General features: G+C 37.1%; 1 protein-coding gene and 1 non-coding gene across 3 annotated transcripts in view; both read left to right on the plus strand.

Annotated features, from left to right (window-relative positions):
* LOC126978751 (protein Teyrha-meyrha-like) overlaps window positions 1–19,755 on the plus strand; it is a 44,493-nt gene that overhangs the window by 19,878 nt on the left and 4,860 nt on the right. For both annotated transcript variants that reach the window (XM_050827798.1, XM_050827799.1), the window contains exons 3-7: window positions 11,058–11,252; window positions 11,563–11,764; window positions 12,398–12,573; window positions 17,198–17,411; window positions 17,782–17,884. In XM_050827798.1, coding sequence (XP_050683755.1) covers window positions 11,058–11,252; window positions 11,563–11,764; window positions 12,398–12,573; window positions 17,198–17,411; window positions 17,782–17,884 — 890 coding nt within the window. The remainder of the gene's footprint in view (window positions 1–11,057; window positions 11,253–11,562; window positions 11,765–12,397; window positions 12,574–17,197; window positions 17,412–17,781; window positions 17,885–19,755) is intronic.
* Window positions 16,859–16,931, plus strand: Trnas-acu (transfer RNA serine (anticodon ACU)). Its single transcript has one exon. It is a non-coding gene; the product is annotated as a tRNA-Ser (tRNA).

Below are 19,755 nucleotides of genomic sequence, written 5' to 3' on the forward strand. Positions count from 1 at the left end.
ATCACGTTGTGTGTCCGCGATGTACTCATAAACTACTCAAGCGAACACACTGTGTACAGTTTGATCCAACTTGAGAGATAAGAGTCTGGCCAACGAGTCGTGACAGTCGTTTTTATAAATTCTGTTTCATCATCACCATCAGAAGACATCCAGTGCTGGACAAAGGCCGCCCCCAAAGATCTCCACGACGGTCGGTTTATTATTTATAAAATTACTAGATGACCCAGCAAACGTTGTATTGCCGATATTAAAATCGCGATACAAAAGTAACTGTTGATCGTAGATGGGTGAAAATTTGAAGTTGTATGTATTTTGTGCTGACTCATAATCAAACAAATTTTAAAAAAATGTCAAAAAAAATTAACAAAACATTCGTGTGCCCTTAACATTTAGGGGGATGAAAAATAGATGTTACCCGATTCTCAGATCTACCCAATATGCACTCATAATTTCATGAGAATCGGTCAAGCCGTTTCAGAGGACTTCAAAGTTTAACACCATGACACGAGAATTTTACATATTAGATGTTTATGATTAAAATTGTAACATTTAATATGGCAAAGCCTATTCTAATCAAAAGTCGTAACTTGTTATTTACAATAATAGATAGGATCGTGTTAAAAGTGGTAATACAAATAAAACACAAGAAGAGAACTCTCATAACATCGATTAAATCATTTCGAATGTACGTACGTAACTCAAAACAATTTGATACTCGGAATTTATTTTCTTTATGTGAATTTAGTTATCACATTATAACGCAATTTGATTTCAGATAGTATTGATGACGATCAAGACGATCAAAAAATTTGTGGAAACTCTAAAAATATAATATGAGGATGATAGAACAGTCAACACTGAAAAAGCCTTCATATGTTTAAGAGTAATGACAATTTAGCAATACAATAATTGTCTGTTACACAGTAAGCTATTGTGAACAATGACGTTATGAATTGAAGTATTTATTAATTAAAGAAATATGATCATTGAATGTTATAAATGAAAAAAATATATAATTTTTAATGATGAATGAATAGTATTAATAAAAAATGTGATCACTAACGGTTATGAGATTCGTTGGTAGTAATAAAAATTGTATGAATATAAAAGAGTGAAAAAAAAAGTTATAAAGACATATTATTATGAGCACAGACAGGTAGTAAGAGAAAGAATAGGATTTAGAATTTTATGTGAGGCAATATAGACCCTACTTACAGATCTGCGAGAATCTATTGGATTTAATGGATGGAGTGAAACTCTTCGTCATTTGTTGCATAAAAATGGATTTGTATTTAAAACCAATCAAAATCTCTCCTTATAGAAAAACTGAAATAAGTGCATTGAGACATACATATTATCTCAAAACAATCAACTAGAAGCGCTTCGGAGGAAAAATTATACGAGTAGATTATGTACCATGAATAGAAGCAATTTGAAAATGAAATGGTTACCAGAAATATTAATACACAATATGAATAAAGCCAGTGTTTATAGAAATGGATATCATGTGAACAAACTTCCTATGTTAAATTTTTTTTAATCTGATATTTAAAAATTGCTTACTGAAAATATTATACCATTTTATGAATGCTTTACTAAGGTTGAACAGTTACTATGCCTTGTTATATAAAATAAACCAGCACTTTTATATGAAGCAGAAGAATTGTTAAAACAGTATGGTCATGAAGTGACAAAATTACGCCTTTCCACTGTGACCTCAATGTCATTGAATTAAACTGAATCAAAAGAAAAATAGCTAGCAGAAATTAAGGAGGGTACAACGCAAAAAAAAAGGTGAAGCAGATAAAGAGTGTTATATAGATGTTACTTCAGAAGACTGTAAAAAGTATACAGATCACGTAATAAATGTAGAAAATAAATATAAAGAGAGGGATAAGATATCATATACTGAATTGGAACCGTTTATATGCAGCTCGGATGATACTTATGATTCATTTTCTGGAAATAAATATTTGGAATCTGATTTTGATTATGAAACCGAACACATAAATATTCATAGAATTTTAATTACTATTTAATTCTTTGATTAAAAATACATTATCTACCATTGTTTACCTTATCAATGAATAAAGTACCTACGTATACTATATATATTACTAGACAAGAAAACTCAAAAATAATCAAAGTATCAAAACTAGTGTTGCGAACCCAAAGAGCCAAGACGCGCCGACGAATTTACTATAGTTTTGTTTCGATTCGAAACCTTAAAGTATTTTTTAATTTACGAATAATTGTATGAGATAAATTTATGACGCACAGTTTGTCAGTTTTGCTGTTATATTATTTCATTATAAGAATAGGAAAAAATAAAACATTTATTGTAATGATTAAACTCCTACAAATTTCGTTATTACCAAAAAATATTATAAAAGTTTGCGCGTTTACCACTAAAAAAACCCCATTTGTCGCATCACCGCTCTTCGACAACACTTCCCTAAAAGCCTCGCCTAGTATCGGAATACTGGGTCTCGAAATCTCGAGCAATTGCCAATTCCGTGGCCATCTGGAGGGCAAAGCCAAATTGGCTTCAAAGAAACTGGGCGTCATTAATAGAGCACGAGCAATACTTCAAGCCGGCCCACATTCTAGCGCTGTACAAAGCGCAGGTCCGGCGCATGGAGTATTGCTGTCATCTCTGGTCTGGCGCACCCCAGTATCAGCTCGATCCATTTGACCGCGTGCAACGCAGAGCAGCTCGAATTGTCGGGGACCCAGTACTCTGTGAACGGCTGGATCACTTGGCGTTGCGTAGAGACGTCGCTTCATTGTGTGTCTTCTACCGCATTTATCACGGGGAGTGTTCCGAAGAGCTGTTTTACCTAATTCCTGCCGCCGAATTCCACCTTCGCACGACACGCCACAAGTTAGGATATCATCCTCACCATCTGGATGTGTGGCGGTCCTCCACAGTGCGGTTTACAAGGAGCTTTCTTCCACGTACTACAAAGCTGTGGAATGAACTTCCTTGTGCGGTGTTTCCGGGACGATACGACATGGGTACCTTCAAAAAAAGCGCGTACACCTTCCTTAAAGGCCGGCAACGCTCCTGTGATTCCTCTGGTGTTGCAAGAGAGTATGGGCGGCGGTGATCACTTAACAACAGGTGACCCGTACGCTCGTTTGTCCTCCTATTCCATAAAAAAAAAGTTTGGTATACAATTTTGTATATACTTATGGATTTCTTTAGGTGAAGTGAAGCGCTCTCGCACCAGTTATTAATATAAATTATCTAAATGTAAAGATCGGATCCCTCCTTAAAAATCTAATCATAATAATTAGTGACGCACCACTTACGGCGTCTCCAAAATTGATTAAATCTTGAACCAACTCACGTTATTCACAAAACATTACATAACTTTATTAGTTTTTTATTAGATTTAAGTTTTTTACATAATAACGATGTTATTGAAAGTTATGACACGTGTACATATTCATTCATTTCACCTCACAATTACACGATCATATCATTTAATAGGGCTCCACGGAGACTTGAGTAATTGGGTAGGGAACTCTAAAAATGACAATGTTGGGACAGTATTATTAAAATAGTTATTGTCCTTTGTCGTTACGCTACCTATGCCTACAGCAACAATGTAAACTCGAGCTCAAAGGATGTTTACTTCCCAATTGTTTACAACTATAGATATATGTACGGATACAGATTCGATGGCATAGCACTAATTGGAGACAAAGTCAAGGCATCACAAGCACTACACTGATTACGTTGAGTGGTCCAATTGATTTACTCAATGACGTCTCCAGACACATCCTCGTAACGATAACGATATCGGCATCTACGCTTTGATCGTCTCTCAGCTTCTGGGATGTCGCCATTATGTGTTCTTGTAGCCTTTGTGCCTGTGTGTACACTTCTCTTAGCGCTACGCACTCGCTGACCAACTAACACACATTACATACTAGATCCAATCGAGTATCGATCTCTAAAACGCAGCATTTCAATATTGCATCTTCAATCCTACTAATATTATAAATGCGAGAGTTTGTAAGAATGTATGCATGTATATAAATACTATATTTGGTACTCTTTCACGCAACAGGTACTGAATGGTTTTTGATTAAAACTTTAAAATAATACAGCCTATGCATCAGAATAAAACATATATTATTCGAGAAATAATCAGTACAGATTAATATACTTAAAAAACAAAACATAAAATATAAATCATTGGCCAATAAGGTTTCCACAATTAAATAGTACATATAATAATGCAAGCAAATTAATTACAATTAAAAAAAACCGTGTGGTGTCGTGGGACGCCGGATAGGAACGAAGTTCCTTATTATAAAAATATTAATTACACTTATTTACTTAAAAAATGGGTAGTTTCCACTGATTTCCACTGTCTAAAATAAAAAAGTGTGTGTATACTTATGTATGCACGCAAGAAGTTATACTTCTTTGGCGTAACAAAACAAATCCTTTAAATTATTTATTCGACGAGCTATTCTTACGTTTGTAGAAAGAACTATATTGTTAAAATCGTGAAATAAACTATTGAATAATAACGAATACGGCTTTTTTGGCTTGAACCCTTTTCCTGTCCAAATAATGGACAAAGAAACACAAAAAAAATTAATGTCGCAAACGTCAGAAAATTTCTGAAAACTTTTATTTTTAGATTTCGTGCGTGCGCAACGTATAGTCTAATTTAAAAAGTAAGATGTGTTATTTAGTTGGTTAAAATTATTTTTAGTTATTAGTTAGTTAATTAAATATTGTATTCCTTTTATTGTAGTCATTGTGTATTAAAAACGGCTCGCCCGTTTAAAATAAATCTTTACTTATAACAAATCTGTAGAGATCAAATTTCTTTACATGTAAAAAAAATTATCAAAAGTGAGTCAAGGGGCTATAAGAAGAGAAACAGAACAAGTCCCGGTTATTTTGGAATTTCTTATTTCTCTGTCTGTTTGTCTGTTTGTACGGGCTAATCTCTGAAACTATTAGACCGATTTAATTGAAATTTTGCATGATGATACCTTACATCCCCGGTCAATATTTTAGATACTTTTCATCCCGGAAATTTAAAGAGTTCCCGTGGGACAGTTACAAACATCTTCTTACTTAAATAGCGTAGTACTCAACAACATATGCACATAATTTAATAATATTTGGCATGTTGATACCTTATATTGCCGGTCAACATCTTAGATAGTTTTTATCCCAGAAAATTTAAGAGATCCCGTGGGAAAGCTGTAAACCTCTACTTACTTATATAGCGTAGTACACAATAACTTATGCACATTATTTACTAATATTTGGCATGCTGATACCTTATATTGTCGGTCAACACCTTAAATTACTTTTCATCCCGGAAAATTAAAGAGTTACCGTGGGACAATTAAAAACCTCTACTTACTTATATAGTGTAGTAGAAAACAACTTATGAGCATTATTTAATATAATTTGGCATGTTGATACCTTATGTTGCCGGTCAACACTTTAATTAGTATTCATCCTAGAATATTAAAGAGTTCCCGTTGGATAACTAATTAGTAAAGTATATTGTATATATATATATATAAGTATGAGTAAGTTAGTGTTTACGTAGCAATATAAGCAATATACATATCTATATACATATATATATATATATATATATATATATATATATATAACACTAACTTATGCACATAATTTAATAAAATTTGGCATTTTGACAATTATATTGCCAGTCCACATCTTGGATAGCTTTCATCCTCGAAAACTAACGAGTGGGAAAAATAAAGTACTATAGTTTCTTATATAGCTTAGTTCACAACAAATTAAGCACCTAATTTAGTAAAATTTGTCAAAATGATACCTTATATTGCCGGTAAAACAATGTGTAAGTATTATAAAATTTAAAAATCCCATACAAGCGACGGGTTCTCGCGAGAAAGTAAAAGATTACAAATAGCGTCAGCCCAGCATAGCGTCATTCATATTAAATGAATTGTGAGTGACGGACATCATTTCCATTTTAGGCCAAAAGTGAGAACAGCAGGTCATTTAGGTCAGACATAATATATAGGTTCATCGATACATACTAAACTTAATCTTACAACCATGTGAAAATCTCAGCCCTACCTTCTGGCTTTCCAAAGAAGTATCTACTCATATTATAAATAGGAAAGTTGGATGAATGTATGGATGAGTATGTTTGTTGCTCTTTCAAACGAAATCAACTAAATGGATTTTATTGAAACTTTCCAATAATATAGCTTACATATCATAATCATACTTACATAACAGATATGTAAAGTAGATAATCTGTGTCTATACTATAGTTATGACGATGACAATAAACAAACGAGTGCGCGATATTGTGGTACGTTCCGGTGGTAGGCGGTGGGACGGCCTTGCGGGCGACCGGACAGCTGCGGGTGGAGGCGTCATTAATTTTAAACGCCTGCAGTTCCTATTAATTTGCAATTTCAATGACTATCAACAAATCGCAGGGTCAAACCCTAAAAGAAGCAGGCATACATATGGGCATACCATGTTTTTTCTAAGGCAAATTCTACGTGACTTGCTCAGGCGTTTTTAAATCGCAAAATCTACATGTTTATGTTGTCTGAAATAAATCATTTAACATGATTTAGGACGACACAGGAATAATTTGCAGTAACTACCTTTAACTTTTGCATTACTATCAATCATCAACCTATTTATCCTTACAAACAATAGCGTTTTTAATACCTATTGGTGAAATCATCACAAAAATTATTAGTACAAATTAACATAAATTACGCAATAAAGTTGTTCGAACACTTATAACTGGAGAACGGCTGGACTGATTTTCATGATTTTTATATGGTAGGATCTGCCTCCGTCCTGAATCGGAGAATAATATAAAATCATTGAAAAATTGACGAAAAAAGAAAATACTTTCTTTCATTTAAATCATTATCAGAATTTATTAGAGGATAATCTTTTTTTATGGAAAAGGAGGACTAAAGAGAGTGCGGGCCACCTGGTATTAAGTGATCACCGCCGCCCAGAGAATATTCTCTTGCAACACCAGAGAAATCACAAGAGCAATGCCGACCTTTATATGTGGATATACTAAACCGATTTTGAAAATTATATTACGAATAGAAATTCAAATTTTTGTGAGTGTCATATACGAGTATATATACTATACCTATATTAATCCAAAAAATGAATATACTTTTTCATAGTAGTTATTTTTGTAAAATACGTCGCAGAAAAAACTGTTGAACCCTAAAAATAAATTATATGGCAAAACAACGTTTGCCGGGTCAACTAGTTAATAAATAAAATGAGGTATGATAGGAATGAGGCGGACATTATAAATAATAATAATCGTAATTGAAAATTAAATTTTTAAGGATTTAAAATAATTTTAATTTGAATTGGGAAATGGCTGTGTGTTATATTTCTATATAGTGTTGTACTCCAAGATTAAACAAAGGGAACGATTACAAAAAACTGCTGTCGGCTCGTCTATGAACGCGTTTTATCTATCTATCTATCATATCAACCGCAAAGTTAGTTGAATTTCCAACAGTATGTGTATGACACCGCCATAACAAGACTTATTTATAAACAAACATTGGCCGCTATATACAGTATCAAAAAATGTTATTCTCACAAAAGTTTTAGTAAATTGGAGAGTTTGACCCCTTTTTATTTCTTTTACTTTGTGATATTATTGTTAACAATACGATACGATACAAACAAACTTCGGCCGAGCAGCATGTAAGTGCTGTATCATTGAGCGGCGGCGGCGTTCATGTACTGAACAGAGTTTCTCTATCAAATACAAACAAAGGTCGGCCGAGCAGCATGTAAGTGTTTTATCATTGAGCGGCGGCGGCGTTCATCTACTGAACAGAGTTTCTCTATCAAATACAAACAAAGGTCGGCCGAGCAGCATGTAAGTGTTTTATCATTGAGCGGCGGCGGTGGTCATCTACTGAACAGAGTTTCTCTATCAAACACAAACAAAGGTCGGCCGAGCAGCATGTAAGTTTTTTATCATTGAGCGGCGGCGGCGTTCATGTAATGAACAGAGTTTCTCTATCAAATACAAACAAAGGTCGGCCGAGCAGCATGTAAGTGTTTTATCATTGAGCGGCGGCGGCGTTCATCTACTGAACAGAGTTTGTCTATCAAATACAAACAAAGGTCGGCCGAGCAGCATGTAAGTGTTTTATCATTGAGCGGCGGCGGCGTTCATGTACTGAACAGAGTTTCTCTATCAAATACAAACAAAGGTCGGCCGAGCAGCATGTAAGTGTTTTATCATTGAGCGGCGGCGGCGTTCATCTACTGAACAGAGTTTCTCTATCAAATACAAACAAAGGTCGGCCGAGCAGCATGTAAGTGTTTTATCATTGAGCGGCGGCGGCGTTCATCTACTGAACAGAGTTTCTCTATCAAATACAAACAAAGGTCGGCCGAGCAGCATGTAAGTGTTTTATCATTGAGCGGCGGCGGCGGTCATCTACTGAACAGAGTTTCTCTATCAAATACAAACAAAGGTCGGCCGAGCAGCATGTAAGTGTTTTATCATTGAGCGGCGGCGGCGGTCATCTACTGAACAGAGTTTCTCTATCAAATACAAACAAAGGTCGGCCGAGCAGCATGTAAGTGTTTTATCATTGAGCGGCGGCGGCGTTCATCTACTGAACAGAGTTTCTCTATCAAATACAAACAAAGGTCGGCCGAGCAGCATGTAAGTGTTTTATCATTGAGCGGCGGCGGCGGTCATCTACTGAACAGAGTTTCTCTATCAAACACAAACAAACGTCGGCCGATCAGCATGTAAGTGTTGTATCTTTGAGCGGCGGCGGCGGTCATCTACTGAACAGAGTTTCTCTATCAAATACAATCAAACGTCGGCCGAGCAGCATGTAAGTGTTGTATCATTGAGCGGCGGCGGCGGTCATCTACTGAACAGAGTTTCTCTATCAAATACAAACAAACGTCGGCCGAGCAGCATGTAAGTGTTGTATCATTGAGCGGCGGCGGCGGTCATCTACTGAACAGAGTTTCTCTATCAAACGAGAGTTCCTTGCGCCTCTTCTTCTCTCTCAAAGCGTCATGTGTTTCCGAAGCTGTAGTGGTATCTAGAATATAAGAAATGATATCAAAAAAAAAGTGTGTGCGTGTAATCTTTACGCGCGATTCTAGTAAACCTAATTAATAATTTACTTTAGGAATAATTAACAGATACAATATATATATATATATATATATATTATATTGCATTAAATAAACCCTTGTTACCAAATAATCACTCAGGTATTACTGAGGAGCTTTGTTAGATTTTTTGCTTTGCTATATTTTTTTCTCGGAAACGCTAACGATAAAATTTCAGCTTTTGAGCAAAGTTGGCATCTCTTCCTAAAATAAAAGAATACATGCAATTTACTTTATAATATATAATATTATTTAATCATGTGAAATGTTATATATTTTACAAAGAACTCACTCATTATATAAAATAATTGGTAATAAGAAATCGAAGGTTACATTAGCACATATTACCTAAAATGACGTTGATATTGAATATTAACGAATATCTCGAACCCTTTGCCTATTCTAATAATGGAAGAAGAAACCAAAAACAAATTAACGAATGTCGCAAATGTCAGAAAAATTCTGATAACTTATATATTACTAGCTGACCCGACAGACATTGTTCTGTACATAATATGTAAATTACTGTTTTTTATTAATTTGTCAATAATATTTCATAACATAAGAATTATTTCGTAAAATATGCTCCCTGCTGTGAAACCGTGCGTCAATATATTCTCTCAATGAAAATATGTCCATACAAAACAAAAATTGAAAATAAAAATAATTATGAGTCCCAAATCGAAATAAAAACTATCCTATCTCTCAAGTTGGACCAAACTGCACTCCATGAAGAAATCCCCATTTAAATCCGTTCATTAGGTTAGGAGTCCATCGCGGACAAACAACGTGTCACGTAATTTATATATATTAAGATTTATTACAAAAGGAGTAATAAATAAGCAAATCATATACTTGGAGATTTTCAAAAAATATTACTGAAATGTTTTGTTAAAACCATAAAATTATAACGGCTTATAAAATGTTTTAATTTACTTTTTTACTGAGCGTTACTTCCGTCAGAAAAAATCTCCAAGTGCTTTATGAACATGATGGTCTTGACTACTGTCATAATTAGTAATTGAATGGAACAAATACAATGATTTATTAACTATAACAGGTCGACCTGGCGCCACAAGCAGCACCGGTTCACTAGTTGACGCGTGGACCAGCCATTATTCCCTTCACACATTTGAGAGAAGGAGACGACCCGGCACACGACTCCACTGCAAGCATTAGTTCATTCTCCATTAGTTAATTATTTACTTCCTTTGAGAGTTGTTCAACAAATTTCACAATATTCTTTTCAATCGGTCACTCTTGTCAGAGTGGTCGTGGCCGCTAACATAATGCGACATTGGTCGTCGTTGGTCTCCTTAGTTTTGGTCGCACTGCCGTCCGTGTGAGGTCCGTGTGAGGTCCGTGTGAGGTCTGTGTGAGGTCCGTGTGAGGTCCGTGTGAGTTCCGTGTGAGGTCCGTGTTAGGTCCGTGTGAGGAGCATCGCGGGTGCGACATATTCGTCATTACACAGTTGACGATAGCGTTTCTTTTATCTTCAGTTATTTCAAGCTGGAATTGTTGGTTCCGATAGCCGTTCACGGGGTCTTTAGGAGTCGCCTCTAAAACCACATATCTAAGGAATCAATTTTAGACTAGGTTTCAACCCTGTAGAGGAAGATTGGAAAGACAAGGTACCTCATAAGACGAACCTTAGTGTTTTTGGTGATTCTAGTGTCCTTCAATATTTTATTGAGTTCCTCTACCGCAGACCTGGTTATGGCAAGCACATAGCAAAAATATACAATAATTATAATAAAATTCAATTTAATTTATGACTTGTTTTTTAAATATCTGTTACGAATAGCTGCAGAATCATCCTGCCCAATACCGAGTATCCTACAAGTAAACCTGTCTGTGTGTGTAGAGTATTCCTATCAGCATGGAGGGGTTCCTGCACCATATGGCGCCTCAGTTCCTACACCCGGCGCTGCAAGGCTTCGGGTGTGGCGCGTTCCGGCCCATCGGCGGCGCTTTCCATCCCTTGTATCCGGGCAAGGCGTTCGCCAGGCACCTGGGCGAGCAGTACGCCCTAGGGCAGAGTGTCGGCCAAGCCCTCAGGGTAAGAGATATGAGAGAAACATATTTGTATACTATTAATATATATTAATAACAATTTTTTACAACTCCAATACTTGGCCATTTCGTTGATGGTAACTTGAAGTACAGAAGAAGAACAGAAAGAGAGAACAGATTAAATCAAGTTTGATTGTGTTTACTTGTCTAAAGTACTATTAGTTACTATGCTAAATATGCTAGTAATGATAAACTCCTCAACTGTAACACATTGTACTCAGTAATAGTGTATGTGATGTCATATATCAGTGTACATGGGTCAGGGCGGCGGTAGTGACCGGTGCGGTATGTCGCAGGGCGTTCGCGAGGACAGCGGCACTCCTCCTCCGCCGCTGTACCGTCACACGTACTCTCTGCGAGACGACACCAGCTCGCCGGGCTCCGCGGCCTCCGCCTCGCCGCGCCCCTGCAAGGACGACGACCCCGCCCCCGCTGCGGGGCCCACCGCCACCGCCACCGCCACCGCCACCTGCTCCGACTCGCACGACCTGTTCTCGCGTGAGTATGACTCTTGCCTTGCGGACCTCCTTGTGCCCGCCACTAGGTAACAGTCCGCTGTTCGCATGCTTAACATATGACCTAGAAGGCGTTCTGCCAATCTTCGAGTCCGAGCAGATTGCGAGTTGTCTACATGACGGTTGTTATTCATGATCAAGCAAAGGCGTATCTCACAGAAACACAACGATTTATTAAATATAGTCCGTGTACTAACACGAGTAAGCGTGTGAATTAACCATCGTGTCATGACGTGCAACGGCACGTGATACTTTGTCAATCGATACTAAACGGCACTTATATCTCTATCTTATGCAGAAAAATGATACTGTAGATTAAATACTAGTACTTCTTCTGTCGTTACATTCTTGCGAGAGCAGGTGTATCCATTACGTAGTCTCTCATGTTGTCTCGCCATCTCTCTCTGATATCACTCAGGTGACTCATTCATGGATCCACTGCAAATTAAATTCGTTCTCGTTGAGCCGTCTTAAGTGAGCTGCGGCGTCTTTAAGAGACTTCCACTAGCTATTGTTCTAAAACATGATGTTTGATAGTGAGTTATTGTGTATGAATATTGAACACTTTTCAAAGTTTCTGCTTCTATTGTACCATAATATTATATCTGGTGGTCAGCGGAGGGCGAGCGCAAGTCGTGCTGCGGCGTGTGCGGCACGCGGCTGGGCCCCGGCGTAGCGCAGGCTCACTTCCTCCAGGAGCTGCAGCACCTGTACAGCCTGAGTGCGCTGCCGTCCCACCAGCATCATCAACACCATCAGCACCACCGCCACGATGAGGACGCGCGCTGGGAGGCAAGGCGCCCTCTTTTCTTATATTTCATTTTAAAAGTTCTTTATTTAAGTTATAAAATATATAGGAATACATTACTTGACACAATCAAAAAACAATCTTGTACGAGTGGAACATCGCACATCACGTTGCGCCCTGTTAGCAGTTGCGCTAGCGCGTGCCGTGTTTCCACATTTACCCCAGTTCACGTTCGAGCATCAATCGGTTCGCGTGTGCTCACAACCATTTACCATTATAACCATTTAGACTAAGTTCAATAAACTTACTGTTCTTAAGTCTAGTTTAATTTATGAACCAAACATAAATTAATCTGTACGGCAACCAGAACACCGTACATCTTGATCCTTCGAGCCATTTAACCATTAAAAAGACCAGTGACCAAACGTGGTGTACATCGTGGTACAGCGTGGCGTACGCGGTCTTTCGAGATTTAGTCGTAAATCGGGACTGTCGCGAGTGAATAGTGAACACGTGTCAGTTAACCTTAATTGCGACATTTATACCAGTGCATTTAATTAACCATACCATATCATTAACCATAAACCATTACCAAAGTGCTTCGAGAAAAACCAGACAACCACGCGCCACTATTCAGAGTGAGATCATTTATTTTTTTACATATTTCATACTTGTTACTATACAATTTTAACCATGAAAGCTCTATTAACAACCCAAGACAAATAATGTCAGCAATGGAAACCCTTCGAACCAATTTTAAGAAGGATGGGCCGGAGCGTAAGACGCCTGCCTATATTGAAAAAAGATTAAATACTTTAGATGGCTATTGGAGTGAATTCCAAATTAACCACACGAAATTGCGTGCTGAATATGAGGGTCCAAATCATACTTTAGGGATTGTTATTATCAAAAGGCTCTACAATTTTATAATGATTTGAAAAATCTTATAAGTACATTCAAAGCAACTAAACCATTATTAAGACCAGCAAACCCATTGTCTTACGACTCAGATCGTCAGGTAACACCAATGTCGCCTGCCGAGGGGAATTCGTACTCCACATCTAAGGAACACTTGACGTCCCAGGGTAGTTCTAGTCGAGGTGAAGATATGCTACGAAAGCAAAAAAGTAATTTTAAAGCTTTAAAACGCGCTATTGAAGCTGTGGATATAAAAGACATATCCGAACCTTGGGAAATTGAGGACGTCTTGACCAAAATAAGGTCGAGGTGGTCGGTCATCGACTCTCTGCATTGGGAGATCGATAGTGAAGGAATAGATAATGAATACGAGGCCGGCTTCAGTGCCTACGAAAATAAGTTTGAAAACATGCAAAAAGTCTTAAGATTAAAAATGTATTCTATTAAATATAGGGAAAATTCTACTCCTCAAATGGAGATACCAACATTTAGTGGCAATTATCAACAGTGGTTGTCATTTAAGGATTTGTTTTGTGAAACCATACACAAAAACAAATCCATACCAAATGCACAAAAGATGCAATTTTTAAAAAATAAATTATTGGTTGAAGCCGATAAACTGGTACAGCACTTAAAAATTAGTTCAGACAATTACTCAATTTGTTGGGAAATTTTAAACCACAGATATAGTAACATGCGTCTTATTTTTAATTCGCATATTCACATATTACTGAATTTACCAAATCTGCAACAACAGTAAGCCGCACTTATTAAAAGATTGCACGACACCACTAATGAATGTCTGAATGCTATTAAAGCAATGGGGGTCGATATAACATCTTGGGATCCACTAATTGTCGTGTCGTTTTTAACGCATCAGCTAAAACTTCGACGGGTTATTCGTTAAACGGTTTAATGTATAGTGGGCCAAATCTACAGAAGGATTTACTCACCCTTATTATTAGTTGGCATCAATATGAAATTGCTTTTACTGCTGACATCGAAAAAATGTTCAGGCAAGTGTTACTCAATGAGAAAGCCAACCTTTGCAAAAAATTGTTTGGCGTGACCATCCCAAACAACCACTTAAAAATTACCAGCTAGCTACTGTTACATACGGCACCAAGGCTGCACCATTCCTAGCTATGATGACTTTAAAACAGTTAGCCAAAGATGAAGCTCATCGTTTTCCTGATGCAGCAGAAGTGGTGAATACCAGCTTCTATACTGATGACGTATTGCACGGGAGCCATGACCTTGACTCCGCAAAAAGGTTAAAAGCAGAACTTATAGCCCTGTTAAGTTCGGGTGGATTAAATCTCAGAAAATGGTCATCTAATAAACTTGATTTATTTGATGAAGATACGGAGAACAGTAGTAATGACATCATCACACATATATTTTCAAGCACCAAGAGTCAACAAAGGCCATGGGATTACAATGGAAACCAAGTGATGATAAGTTTACGTTTAACCTAATATTAGAACCATCGTTAAAGCTTACCAAACGCACTTTATTGTCTGATATATCAAGAATATTCGACCCACTTGGTTGGTTATCACCTGCTACAACCAAGCTTAAGTTGTTATTCCAGGAAAATTGGTAACTTGATCTTCAGTGGGATGATATATTGCCAGAAACCATTGTATCTAGTTGGGATACCATAAGAAATAACTTAAATAATAACATAAAGCATATTAATATACAACGTTGGCTACAATGCAACGCTAATGACACCATTGAGCTTCACGGATTCTGTGATGCATCTGAAAAGGCTTATGCTTGCGTTATATACGCTAGGATTCATAAGAACGATCAAAATAAATCGTCGGTTGTTATCGTAGCATCAAAAACACGGCTTGTTCCGTCCAAGAAGATTATTTCGCTACCTAGACTAGAACTATGCGCCGCTGTTTTACTATCAAAATTGATAAAAACAACTTGAAAATGTTTGTCTAAATTTAATATTAAGATATTTGGTTGGTCTGACTCCACAGCGGTATTAGGATGGTTGAGCGGAGATCTTAATCGATGGAAACCATTTGTGGCGAATAGGGTCAAACATGTAATAGAACAAATCCCGTCATCATGCTGGGGATATGTACAGTCCAAGGACAACCCTGCTGATTGCGCAAGTAGAGGAATCACGGCTGACCAGCTAGTTCACCATTCTATATGGTGGTCCGGCCCAGTTTGGTTGCTATTGTTTGAGGAAAAAACCACAGAAAGTACATCCTACAGTACAAACGAAGAGATTAAAATTTCACCACAAATAAATGTGTCTACTAATGGAGGGGGTTATGTTGCACATTCGTTGTTCCGTGTACTCGATGATCGCTGGCGCGCGCTCCTCACGCCCCGCGCCCCGCCGACCCCACCACCGCCGAGGTGTTCCCGCAACCCGCGGCCGCGGTGCGATGCCTCAGCAGGGAGGCGGTCCGTTATAGTGTCAGTGAACAATGTGTTATTGCAAAAGCAGAGTGTAGTGATTAAAGACCAGTGGTAGTGTTAACAAATCTATATCTCCTATTGTGTTTAGGTATAGTTATAGTAAAGAGAATAGTGAAATAGAGACTGTACGTTAGATTAAGATTAATTGTTGATCACCATGTACCATTTTCATTATTCATGACCATTTCACCTTACTTCTCTAGGGGGAGCATGTACGAGTGGAACATCGCACATCACGTTGCGCCCTGTCAGCAGTTGCGCTGGCGCGTGCCGTGTTGCCACATTTTCCCCAGTTCACGTTCGAGCATCAATCGGTTCGCGTGTGCTCATAACCATTGACCATTATAACCATTTAGACAAAGTACAATAAACTAATTGTTCTTAAGTCTAGTTTAATTTATGAACCAAACATAAATTAATCTGTACGGCAACCGTACAAATCTTATATTTAGTATTGTATTTCAACGGCGAAATATCCTTTACATGTTCTAACATCGGAGATCTTTGGATAGGTAGGTAATACTTGTTTAGTAAAATGTTCTAAATGTATAGCTTAGTTTTGAGCATTAAGCAATTATTAATTTATTACTAAATAGTTAATCCTAATAACAATGATTGTAGGTTGAAAATAAAATACTTGTAATGATTTTTTCAAAGCGGACTTCCTGTATTACACGATACTGTTTAGGCTGTGATGCTAAATAATTACCAATTATCTCTTGAAATATCAGAAAAAGCATACTAGATATAAAGATACTATTAGAGGTACGTGTACGATCTAACAGGAAACAATACAGAAACATCATTTCACAATTTGGTTGCATACGAAAGAAGTTTGTATCACACTGGCATAACATTATTAATTAATTTAGTTTAAAACAGTAAAGGGAAGTTGTTAAAAAAAAGGGTCTTGCGATGACAGGACAGACTAATCAGTGGTCACCCCATATATATATGACGACCTCTATGGCCCAGTGGTTAGGGACCCAGCCTACTGAGCTAGAGGTCCCGGGTTCGAATCCCGGTAGGTGCAAACATTTATATGATGAATATGGATATTTCCGAGTCATGGATGTTTATATGTATGTTTAATTAAGTAAATTGTATTAAATATATCGTTTGTTTAGACACGCCTTTTGGCTTTCAGTTTATGGTTCTCCATCACAATTCTGTCCAAACAGGCACATATTACGATCAGTTTTTATTAGTTGATATTAATTATGGCGTGGGCTGATTTTAATAACATTCTATATTTCCATCATATTATTTAAAAGCCTTGATAATTTTCCTCCAATCCAGACTTATCAGCGAATTCGCGCCAACCGACAGCGCCGGCTCAAGCTGCGCACACGCAAACGTCACCACACTGTGGAGAGCATGCTGGGATACGATCTGGATGATGATCGAAGAGACGAGCATCCGCGCGACTCCAGGTCGTACGATGCCGAAGATGAACCCGTGGATGTGGAGGGAGACTCCCTGGGCTGGCCTGAAGCTGCCATCAACATTGACGGTAGCTACAATTACTTGTACTCCAGCGATTTGCTTCCACGTCAACAATCATCAATCAATGACACTTAGTGTTGTGCTGCTCTGATGTGGCGACGGTAAAATACCTGATACATTCTCGTTTGCTATTGCAAATTTTATAACGACAATAGTCGTTTATAAAAACAATGAGAAGATAGATTTGTCCATAAAACTTCGGAACTTCACAAACTAACAATATACACACCTCAAATATTGGTAACATCCCGATAGGTGATCCACATGCCTGATTGAAATAATGAAAAAGCTGCATTATCTGAGTCTTTATTGTCAATCACATCACCACTTCACAAACCTTTAAAAGCTTCTACACTTATTTCAATATCTTTTTTCAGATAAAGATCAGCGAAGTGAAGTTGACAAAATTCACCTAAACTATTCGGAAGACTTGGAGATTTCAAGTACCAACGACGCCATGCAGTCTCCTGAGCGCGTGAGGTCACATACACACACCTTTTGATGTCTTATATTATTATAAACTAATTTGCAACGTATTGTATAGTTACTAGTTAGTTACCAAGCAAACTTTACATACATAAAATCAAATATAGGGTAGATGTCCCGGCTTTGGCCACTTTAAGCTTTTCTTTTAAAGAAATAAATATAGTCTATTTATTTCTCTCATAAATTTTACAGCGTGTGCCCGTAAAATTATACAATATGTTAATAAAATATATACAAAATAGATTACATAGCGAAATCACCAGTTTTGGCCACTTTTCACCAGATTATGGCCATGCCTCTGTACCCTTTCTGGCCTTTCCGACTGAAAAGGGATTCTTAATAAACAATTAATAAAACAAAAGAGATTTACTAATGAACACATAGGTATTTATTTATTAATAATATTTTGGTTTTAAAACCACACTCATAGGTAGGAAAATTAAAGTATTCATCTATTAGGAACAAATAAATTGCCTTACGTCTTTTGAAAGTTAAACCTTCCTCTAGACACCTTTAGAGGCTTAACTTGTGCCACAACGTTATCGAAGCTCACAAATTGATCATCAACCACTTGAGGGAATATGAAAGTATTAACTGTTTTCGTTGATTTCCTCATCACCATAACAAAAATGTGACTGTCTTCTACAAAGTTAATAACCTGACCAATGAAATTTTTTAAAACAGCTTTTTTGTTTTGGTCCCTTCATTGTAAAAAACTTTACGACATGGAAGTCTCCCGCACTTAATCTGTTTTGGGTTTGTTCAGTTTTGATACCTAGGTTTGTGAATTCCAATCCTTTCATTCCAATAACCATAGCTGGAACTGAAGTGCTGGGGTCTTCATTTAGTAAATCCTGAAGAATAGAAATATCTTCACTGTCACTTGTTTCACTAAGATCCCTTGTAATGCGCACAAAATCAGTATCATCGTCAGAATCCTGAAGAGATATAGTTGCATCAGTGTCAGTTTCCGAAGAATACCCTCTAATTTTTGAATATTTCTCTTTTGGAGCTCGAGGTTTCTGGTTTTCTTTTTCAGAACATTCATCAAGGTCTACATTTACTAGATTTGGTCCTGTTTTTAGTTTTTTTTTATTTGCACGATCAGTTTTATATTTTGTCATTTCTTTTCTTATTCGTTTTTTCTCTTCTTTGTTTTTTTTTCTGCTTCCTTCGCATTCATTATTTCCCTCCATACAGGGCATGTTAATACAGATGGAATATACTATAGTAATATAGATGGTTAGAGGCGTAGCCATTAGCTTTTACTGTAAATAATGTAGTATACATATAATAATGTGATATTCGAAAAAAGACGTTTCATCGCAATTCCACACGCGTTCTGGTTCTTTTAGAATCTTGCAATTTTCTGGCACCACAGGTACAAAGCTGTGACTTCATCGAACCATTTTCTGATTTTTTCTTCTGTGATCATGGCACGAGCCTTATTAATACACTCTGCATGTTTATAACTTAAATCAGGATGTCTTAGCATAAATGCGTCAAACCATGACCTCCCAGGACGATTATATACAAACGGAGTTTTTATATTGCCCTGTATAACTATTCTTTTAACGGAGTCACGTAAGCCCTCCTTATTTATTGGAAATTCTGCCCGGGAACATTCTTTGATTCAAATCTTCAAAGAGCTTTCAATATTTTTTCCAAGAACAGGTTGTGGGCCAACATGGCCTGATGTTTCTGGTGCTCGCCCTACTTATTTATGTCGCAACGTAGTTCTCGGTACGTTCAACTCTCGACTGGCTGTTTTTTACTTTATTTTAATATTCATGAACGTGCCGTTCCTAATACCTAATACTTTATATCATTTAACACCACCTCAGAAACAGTAGAGCTTTAATGAA

This window comes from Leptidea sinapis, chromosome Z (genome assembly GCF_905404315.1).
Source record: "Leptidea sinapis chromosome Z, ilLepSina1.1, whole genome shotgun sequence".
In the NCBI taxonomy this organism is placed as follows: Eukaryota; Metazoa; Arthropoda; class Insecta; order Lepidoptera; family Pieridae; genus Leptidea; species Leptidea sinapis.